General features: G+C 43.4%; 1 protein-coding gene across 1 annotated transcript; it reads left to right on the top strand.

Moving 5' to 3' along the window:
* Window positions 1-2,188: 2,188 nt before the first annotated feature.
* On the top strand, window positions 2,189-10,219 carry pdgy (pudgy). The gene is made up of 6 exons (XM_017160739.2): window positions 2,189-2,298; window positions 2,527-3,073; window positions 6,868-7,078; window positions 7,687-8,229; window positions 8,815-8,929; window positions 8,989-10,219. The coding sequence occupies exons 2-6, from the start codon at window positions 2,792-2,794 to the stop codon at window positions 9,629-9,631; spliced, it is 1,794 nt and encodes a 597-aa protein (XP_017016228.2). The 5' UTR covers window positions 2,189-2,298; window positions 2,527-2,791; the 3' UTR covers window positions 9,632-10,219.
* The last annotated feature ends 279 nt before the right edge of the window (window positions 10,220-10,498 follow it).

Below are 10,498 nucleotides of genomic sequence, written 5' to 3'. Positions count from 1 at the left end.
TGGTTTGCTTGGATAAACATTTTGGAGTTTGTTTTGGTCCCGCTTTTTAGAAGGCAGAAGGTGGGTGGGGAAGGGGAAGGGGAGGGGGCCTCGAACCACTTTGAGCCAGGGTACAAAGTTCAACACGAAACAGCCCCAAGAAAGTACGACGACTTGTTTTCGCACAAAACGCACAAATTTGGCATGCTTCGCACAGGCGTCTCCGCACATTTAGCATATGGGTATCATAAAGTTTATCCATGTGCCCTGAAGACCTGTTGATTATTCTGAGTTCCTACAGAAACGCCTTGAAGAGAGAGTTTTTTCCACCAAGACTGAAAATCACTTGACAAAATTTAGTCTTTCGGTTATAAAATAATAGAAAGATGTACATATTTTAAAACTAATTTTTTTATATCCTTTATAGTAATAGTTTGTAGTAAATTAAGTGTGGTGCTATAGTCTTGAACTCTGCTGTGGACGTGGGAGAGCCAGAGCGAGAGAGAGAGACACACAATGTGTGTGGTGCATTTTAAATGTTGTTTGATTTGTTATGCGAATAAAATAAGCACATTATATGTGAGTTTACTCAAGATAAGTTTGAAATGCATTCGGCTGTTGAATAACACGTATACGATATCCATAATCCCCAACTATATGGTATACTATATAAAACTGGATATCAGGCCCACTGTAACGCTCTGTTTTTTTTTCTTTTCTCTCAATGCAAATGCAATAACGCGATCGATGTAAGAGAGAGGTAGAGAGGAGGAGAGAGGTGGAGAGAGGAGCATGCAAATTAAGGCGGAGTGGGAAAGAATCAGAACTATCAGAATGTGCGAGTGGGAGAGGGAGGGCCTATTTTTGGCCTTGAGCCCCGCTTACGTTGCTCTCTAATTGTTGTTGATGTTTCCTACTGCTGCGGGGGGATTTGTTTGTTGCTCGTGTTACACACATAGATTGTGGGGATTTTGTTGCTGTCTTACACGGTGTCCATTTCAAACGCAGAATTTCCCCCAGCTGGTGAAACCTGCGGCCAAGAGTGTTGAGTTTCCCATTCAAACACTTGACAAAGGTGAATGCACTCGTCACTGGAAGTCAAAAGATCTAAAAATGATTTCCAGTGATTTTGCAAATACCTTTAAAGGTCATTTAGGCCTATGGCAGCTGTTCTACTTTAACCAAACTTCACATGATGCTGTGCTATGGTATAAGACAACATCCTACCAAGTTTCACATTAATATCTTAAAAAAAAAATAAACAAAATTCTACTGGGGTGGATATATTGTATAAGGGATCTCCCGCAATTTTAGCAAGTCAATTTTTCTGATTCGTGCTTATCGGTCAGGTACTTTTCTACCGAAAGTATGTTAAAGGTTTTAGTTGAAGCAATATGACGAATATTTCTGAATCATATATACAACATTTGTAATCGTATAAAATAAAACTCCGTTACGTTTTATCAGAAATCTGAAAAAGTACTCAACTGGTCATAAATAATAGAAATAATATATTGAAAAGTTCCGCATTATGAACTTAAGAATCATGTTAAATGAGTCAAAACGGTTTCGTTCTTTATGGATCACCTCGAAACTAGAAAAAAGCCCCCTTTCAAGAATTTAGTCAGATTACTTACACCCCCACCCGCTACAGGTGTTCCAAGGGGATTAGCATGTCTTGAGTCAGTGATCAAGGTTCACAATATTATTACCATCGGCTGTTAGCCATACCACACTTAATAATTGGGGTGATAAGCAGCGCGGGAAAGGCCTGCAAGTCATGCGTAGACATCAAGAAGCCATTGCATCGCGATAACGATAAGCCAGGGGCGGGAAAGGGGGTTTCCAGGGGGATGGGGGGTTAAGTACGTGGGAATGCAGGTCTAGCACTTGGCAGCCACTGTTCACGGGAGTTACTTAAAGTGGTGCACTGGAAACAAGCCGAGTTGCTTCGAGAGGCCACCTCTTCCACTCGAAATATTCAAGTGTCAATAATAACAACTGGAGGTGTAATTATATGGTCGTATCTCTAGTTTCTCGAAGGGTTCAACAACGTGACAACTTAAAGGGCCTGTTTTCTTATATATCAAGTGACTAACACGGTGTTTACCTATTATTTTTTGTTTTGTGTTTTTTTTTTCCAGCAATTTTGGATCAGTTTTAAGTAGCATTGCATTATTGACAGATCGTTTCACTTTACAATTTACAGTTGCTGGCCACTGTCTTCGGAGAGGGAGAGCGGGAGATTGAGAGAGTGCATTCCGAAGAAGGACAACAACAGCAACGGCACTGCAGCATACACACTGAACAAAAACTCTGGTATGCGTTCATATCGAAATGGTAAAATGGTTCTATATGACAAAAAAAAATAAAATAAATAAATAAATAAAAAATATTATTATAAAATGTTTTAATGTTTTAAAATAATATTAATAAAAAAGGTGACGTTTTTTTCTTGAATTCTTCACTATATTTTATAATTATTCATTTTATAATTATAACAACATAACTTAAACTAAATTGTATATTTTGTATATTTATTTCCAGTGTACCTAAGAGCGGGACAGCAATACGGCGCACCGCCAACGCGATCGTGCGTCGTTGTTTTTGTTGGTGTTGGTGGGTTGGTGAGTAGCGCGGCGGCATTACTTTTTCCCAGCGCCGCGCGGCGTCGCCAGTCGTGTCTCAGCACCCGACAGCAGCAGACGTGTGGCAGCAGCAGCAGCAGTGAATTCCGGACCTCAAATACAAGCATCCATATCCCAGCCCCCAAAATCTTTTCTACACTGAAACGAAAAGCAAGTGAAACGCCATGAATCCAGCCGCTCAGTTGCTGCGCCTGCGCAGCGCCACCGCCTTGAGCAGCGCGGCCACGCGCTCCATTTCGACCAACCGGCGCGAGCGGACCACCAGTACCGCCAGCGCGCAGCGGGAGCGGACGCAGGGCGTCAGCGAGACCGATAAGTTCCTGCACTACAGCGCCGAGGACGGCTACTACAAGACCTCGCCCTTTGACCCCGTCACCATTCCCAACGTCCCTTTGCACGAGTACGTGTGGCGCGACTTCAAGAAGTGGGAGCGACGCACAGCCGCGGTAAGTGGCACAGAAAAAGTGATTAGTGATCAGTGATCAGTTATCGGTTATCAGCTATCGGTGTTTGGAAACATTCCCTCAGGTGGTTCCTAGTCCTTCCTGAAAATAAGCTGTTAAATCTATAAATCACAACACTTCTTTATCTTTGAAATGTCAGGGTAAAGCTGAAGTTCTTATAATTTCAAGGGCTATGAATCCATGATTTCTGGTTAATTCGTAACTCTTGAAAAATAATACAAGCTATGTATAGAGTTTAGTTTTGTAGGAAAGTGGCCTTTAAAAAACCTCTCAATTAATTCTACAAAATAATATAAATAATCTTAAAATCCTAATAAGTAAAATATTTCTAAAAAGAACCCAGGTTCCTGAAAGCCCATCATCCTACCCCAACTATCTAAAATCTAACAACAATCCATAATTCCGGAACCCATTGAAACACCTCATCTCCGATCGGCAATTAAAATCGAATTTACTATTTGAATGAGCCCAACATAAACGCAAACGTAAACGTAAGCCCGAGCACAATTAAAGCCCCGTAAATCGTAAACCGTAAACCCAATCACATCATAAATTCACGCAATCGAAATCGTTGCAATCGTTGTCGTAGGCGCCGCTCAGAAATTCTTTATTTGTTTATGGCGGTTTATTGAACCTGAACCTACGTCTATATATAAAGCGATATATTTATACGGGCACTGGCATTCGACAGTCTGATTTGCGTCTGCCTCGAGCATTTTTGCAATGGTGATGTGTGTAGAGCTCTGTATTCCCATGTATTCCGTATCTTGGTATCCTCCATCGCACAAATCCCCCCCGCGGTCCAATAGTATTACCAGTTCCACGGTCCCATTATCATCGCCACAGCCAGCGCTATCAGTCCGATAGAGAGGGTCTAGGTATAGTCTATGGCAAATATGGTATTTGGGTCATTAAGGCCCCTCCGTCCCCTTATCGGACATCGCTAATGACGGGTTGTGCCGATAAGCGCACTCGGCAGGTCGGTTCTGTGATAAGAGCGAAAGTGAAATGTAGTAAACAGCGGGGGTTATACTATATATACTACCGATACGAGAGAACTCACTATTTCGATTTTTATTCCGATTCCAAATGCGATTCCCGTTCCGGTTCTTCATCCATGGCTCACTGGAAGCCAGTCAAGTGGTCGAGGCAAATTGCCGGGGATTTGAGATAAGCAAATCTCACGATTAAATGAATCGCGTCGACTGATTGTCAAGGGAGAATAAAGAGTAACCGATGTAATGTTATCCGCCCACTTGCATAACCCCCATATATCATATAAATCATTCCCCTGATGAAGTGACCTTCGCCAATTGTTTACACTTTTCACTTTTCGTCTAGCTAGAAGCTGCATATATGTGTGTATACAAAGTGCCTGTGCAAATCAAAGTGCAAACCGTTTTCATTGAAATTTATTGCCATCATTGGTGCAATGTAGGAGAGGTTGATATAGCGGTCTGATATAACCGAGTAGTAATCGCCCACATGGTCGGGCAGAGGCGTAACCGGAGAACCAAGGCAATTGTTGAATTAAATGCAATTAAAAGTACAAAGATCGCCTTTTGTTTCCACTCGGTGCCACGCCCCCTAATATTCCTAAGCCGCCCCTTTAGAGACCCTTTTGCCTAGGGTCTTGTAAATATTTGTGCTTAGAAGATACCCTTATTCCCAAGGGTTTCCAGCAGATAAGATAGGGATTTCGTCGTGTCATCATTATATTTCACATTCTTCGCAAATCTGATCTTCCATTGTTTCAGACTTTACAAATATTTGCAGTTCTGTGGAGTAAACAAATTGCATTATTGCTATTATTTGACTCATAACTGCAGAGTTATCTACGTGATATTTGCTCAAAATCAGAACTTATTAGTAATTGTTTACGTTCCGAATAATATCGGGATTTCTTGGAACTAGTTGAAGATTCTTAGGTTGTAAATATTTCAAAATAAATTAGACTGTTTCTTCAGAAATGCACTCATACGAATGACTCATGGTTGCAATCAGTCAATTTTAATCAATTTCCATTTTATATGAGGTTCGCTCAAGTGTTTGTCGCACCCAAATGAACCCCCGAATTCCTTGATATGCCCGTATAATGCGCTTTTAATTGCCTCGAACTTATTTTTATATTTTCGTTTTTTTTGGGTTGATAATTTTGATGGGTTTGTTTTGATTTTTGTTGGTTTTTTCGTGGGCCGACGTCAGCAGTCGATCGAGGTCCAGCCTCCTCCGGCATTTTGGCACGATCTATTCTCTCGGCGCTCTTAATTGCCCTCCTGTGATGATCAGTTGGGTTTTTAATGGTCATGCGGGGTAGGTTTTTTTAAAGATTTATTGATACGATATATTTTCGCAAATATTTTTAAACCAGTATAATTTTTATTTATTTATATTTTACTTCTTTTATAAGGTTTTTTACATTTATGTTTATAAATTTTGGAAGAAAATGTTTTCAAAAACTTGTTCAACTGGTGGTTTCTTATATTTTGGATTAAAATTGTATATGCCTTCAGATCTTAATAATTCGCAATTGAAAGTACTTAACTCTCCCAAATGTCTACCCAAAATGTGAGATATTTTCGGCTATTTATTTAGCTACTTTTTGTTCGAAATCAACAAGACTAGCTGGCCGTTCTTCGCGGCTGAAAAGTCAACAAACGCAGCGCAGAGTAGGTGACAAGAGAGAGATAGAGCGGCACAGACAGAAAGAGAGGAGCAGAGGGGGCTGCTTTGGGGCCCGACTCGTTTAGACTTTGCAGACTTTGTACTTTGCCCCACTGAACTTTGGACCGGCCAACCGACTGAAGCCAAGCGAAGCGGTTTTCGATGGACCCCAAGGGGGAATATATGGCAAATGCACGAAATGATTCTCTTATTTTTTACTCGCTTATTTATTCATTATGATGTGCGGCTGTGTGTTTGCCTCGTTTGTGGGTTGTTTTCTTCAATTTGAGCAACTTGTTGGCGGCTCTGCTGCTGCTGCTGCTGCTGCTGCTATTTATAATGCTTATTTTTAACCGAATGCGATTTCCGACTGCGCAAATTTAGGCGAACAATCCCCCAATCAGCCACCAACCACCTCCCCCTTTCGTTGCTCGTTAACCGCCCACCCATTAAGCTGACGTTTGCGAATCCGACGACCTTCACCTTAGCCCTGGAGACCGGTTACGAGGTCAGAGTGGCGAGAAGTCAAGGCCAGTGAAAGGGCCTGTGGGGGAAACACAAAATAAGATCAGTTGAGAACTCATTTTATATCATTTAAGTAATATCCCTGATTTTCCAACGAACTGACCTTAGCTAAATCCCAAAGACATGACTTTCAATCTGTTGAGACCGATAAATAAAACAGCCGATTTTCCATTCGCTGATTAGGCTGCCATTGTCATTTGAATGGATTATCTTATCGCTTTTGGAATTTTTATGGGGCTCCTGGGAAGGTCTTTAATTGGGTGGTAAGCGATTTAGCCCCATATCAGCGGGGGGCATTACTGGCATAATTGCTCTAGTTAATTTCACCATAACACCTGTTCTACATTGTAGTTTTGGGATCTTTCTCCCTATAAATATTCCACTCGGACATATGATTCCACTCGAAACGTTCTTCAGATAAGATTTGTGTGGCACCATTTGGGTTTTCCCAGGCTTTGCTTGATTTTGATTTTGATTTGTCGTTATCTGCAGATTTGGTTGATCTACATGGGATTTTATGGCAAATATTATTGGGGAAAGGGGGAACATAATATTGAAATATTATTAATTAATATTTTCTCTTTCAGGTTTGTGTGATTACCGATCGCCAGTACACTTTCGCCCAGATGCGCGATGCCAGTGCCGCCTTCGCCGTTCGTCTGCAGACCAAGTTCCAGCTGCACAAACCCGATGTTATGGCCATCTGTCTGCCGAATATCCCCGAGTATCCCATCGCCACCCTGGGCGCCATCGAGGCGGGCCTCACGGTGACCACAGTGAATCCCGTCTACACGCCGGGTAAGAAAGAAAAGTCCCCTGTTTTTTGGTTAGCCAAAAAGCCGGTGATAACATGTATACTCACTGTACAGCGGTGTTCGGTGGGATAGCACTTTGTTTTTTTATTATATAGCAGACAATGGGGTAAAATGATTTATAACTAAAGAAATATTTCAAAAGAATAGGAACAAAAGAAAACAGATTTGTGTTGTGATTGTAAGGGAAGAGAGCTACCTACAATAGTTTTGTAGTAGTAGTATTATTTAAAAAATGTCAGTTGAATGAGGATTAAATGTTTCAGAAAATATAACCTTGGGAAAATATAACCTGTCTAGTAATTTCTACAAATAACACATTAAAATTTTTAATAACCCAAGCCATAACACCTACATATATACGTTACGATTACCCCCCGTAAACCCTTCATAAAAGTTTAGGGCAAATAAGAGTTAAGCGGTTAATTGGGCAAACAATTAGCTATTTGCGTGACCACCGCTGTGCCAGTGTGTTTATTGGGGGCTCTTGAGTGCGTCAAAGGCTCCTTATCTGGGGGTCTTTGGGCGCTGACATCTGTATTTAGGGGTTCCAAAGTCGAAAGATCGTCACTAATAGTCACATTTCGATTGCAGACGAGATCGCCAGGCAGCTGACCTTCAGCGGGGCCAAGTTCCTGGTGGGAACGGTGTCCGGATTCGCGACCCTGAGCCAGGCCAGCAAACTGGTGGGCCGCCAGATACCGATCGCTGTGGTGCGGACGAGTGCAGAGGAGGCGCTGCCCGAGGGAGCCATCGACTTTAGCGAGCTGACGAGCACCCAGAACGTGCGCTACGAGGACCTGGTGGCGCCCAAGGAGGCCACCGCCGACGACATGGTCTTCCTGCCCTTCTCCTCCGGCACCACCGGCCTGCCCAAGGGCGTCATGCTCTCGCACAACAACATCACCAGCAACTGCGAGCAGGTGCAGGCCTCGCTGCCCCTGGACCTCCTGGGCTCCCAGGAGACGCTGCCCGGCGTCCTGCCCTTCTTCCACATCTACGGCCTGACCGTCGTGATGCTCTCCAAGCTCGGCCAGGGCTGCCGGCTGGCCACCATGCCCGCCTTCAAGCCGGACGACTTCATGCGGTCGCTGGACAAGTACAAGGGCAGCATCCTCAACCTGGTGCCCCCCATTGGTGAGTTGGTAATGAGTTTGTAGTGAGGGGTTGGATTAGGTATAAAATAATATTGGGAGTTAGGGGAAAAAGTTCCTAGGAATATTTGAAATTTCTTAAAGAAACTGTTCAGCCCTTTAAAGTCCTTCCGAGCTAAAAATGAATGATTTGATATTTTAAAAACCCGTATATATTTATTCTATTTTTGTCAAAAACTAAAACAAAATTCCATATATATTTTTAGCAAGTGCTAAATAAATGGTTTCCATCAATTAATTTGTGATTTATTTTAAAACGAACAGTCTACTTTTCGTTTTGCATAGCTGGTTAAAATAATTATCACTGTATGCTATCAGATTAACAAATTGCAAGTGTAGGTAAGCTAAGTAGTATAGAACGGGTTTTAATCAACAAAACAAAGTAGTTAAAAATTCATCTAAGTATATAAACTGGATTAAAATATAAGATTATTGTGCTTGATATTCTATTTAGGGAAGGCCGGAGTCATACTGGTTTTAGGTGCTGTTTACTAGCACATCTACCAATTACTATCTACTACTGACACCCAGTATTTAAATCTATTAATTGGCATATTCGTTTCCCCAGCCCTGTTCATGATCAACCACCCCAAGATGACGCAGGAGACGGCGCCCCATTTGAAGGTGGTGATGAGCGGAGCAGCTCCCATTGGCCAGCACGATGTGGAGCGCTTCCTGCACAAGTGAGTTGGCGATTAAATATTTCTGGACAACCTCAGCTAATAATATGCTACTTTTACAGATTCCCGAACACCTCCTTCAAGCAGGGGTACGGCATGACCGAGGCCTCGCCCGTGGCCCTCCTGACGCCCGATGGCAACAAGGTCTACGCCTCCACCGGAGTGCTGCCGGCCAGCACGGAGGCCAAGATCGTGCCCCTGGACGGCGTCGATGCCAAGGGCGTGGGCCCGCGCACCACCGGCGAACTGTGCGTCCGGGGACCCCAGGTGATGGCCGGCTACCTGAACAACGAGGAGGCCAACAAGGTCACCTTCTATCCGGGCAACTGGCTGCGCAGCGGCGATGTGGCCTTCTACGACGAGGACGGGCTCTTCTACATCACGGACCGCATGAAGGAGCTGATCAAGGTGAAGGGCTTCCAGGTGCCGCCGGCCGAGCTGGAGGCAGTGCTGCGCGATCACCCCAAGATCCTGGAGGCGGCCGTCTTCGGTATTCCCCACGAGCTCAACGGCGAGGCTCCGCGCGCCATTGTGGTGCTGCGCCAGGGCGAGAAGGCCAGCGCCGAGGAGATCTCCGCCTACGTGGCCGAGCGGGTGGCCCACTACAAGAAGCTCGAGGGCGGCGTGATCTTCGTGGACGAGGTGCCCAAGAATCCCACCGGAAAGATCCTGCGCCGCGAGCTCAAGGAAAAGTTCTCCGACTAGACGATGGGCAGCGGAGGGATCTTCATAGGCTAAGGCTATATTTTTTGTGATTTTTTTTTGATTGTTCGTCTCAATCGGGGATGTTGGGCCCATAGATTCCTGGGGTTCTTCAAGAGCTTCGTTGGTTTCATTGGCGCCGAGCCCCGCAGAACATGTACGTATAGGATGAACATCAATGTTGGCCCCGTGATCCCGCGATCCGTGGGCTCTGGTTTAGACATTGCATTTACCACTTCGAAAATACTTAGTTCTTAGGCTTAGGCATAGGTCTCGATTAGTCGCTCGATTGGTCCATAGTTAGTAAGCGTAGGCTAGGCAGACGTTAGGCCCAATCCATAAACAAGTACGTATCTGTAAAGTGTATTCTGTATGCTTGTACTCTAACCTTTGATTATACTTAATGACGAACCCGATATTTTACTATGATATTCCCCTATATACCTACATATATGTATCTTTTTTTTGCCTAGTACCATAAGATAATTGATTGTTAATCGTATTGAAAGACGGCGGCATGCCAAATCCATTACTGTATATGCCATGTATGCCATGATGTTTGAAAATAAAGACGAAATGAACTAGTTGAAATTATCGCATTTTTATGGAGGGTTAATGATTACACTGTGCTGCATTTTTAGTGCTTTTTAAATTTACCTCGATGGATGCTATATTTTTGGATTCGTTACGAATTCCCAAGTTAAACTGCGTTTTCCAAAAAGTTCCCCGACGCAAGGATTCTTAGCAAAAGGACCTCAAAGTTCGAAAAATGCTGAAATTGGCCAACTTTGCGGAGCTCTCAGAGGCAAATGGATGCATGGTTTGATTCGATGTTAAAGTTTTTTAAAAGATACACCCTTTATCTTTTAA

The sequence above is a fragment of the Drosophila takahashii genome, chromosome X, assembly GCF_030179915.1.
Source record: "Drosophila takahashii strain IR98-3 E-12201 chromosome X, DtakHiC1v2, whole genome shotgun sequence".
In the NCBI taxonomy this organism is placed as follows: Eukaryota; Metazoa; Arthropoda; class Insecta; order Diptera; family Drosophilidae; genus Drosophila; species Drosophila takahashii.
This window is presented reverse-complemented; position numbering and strand designations above follow the sequence as displayed.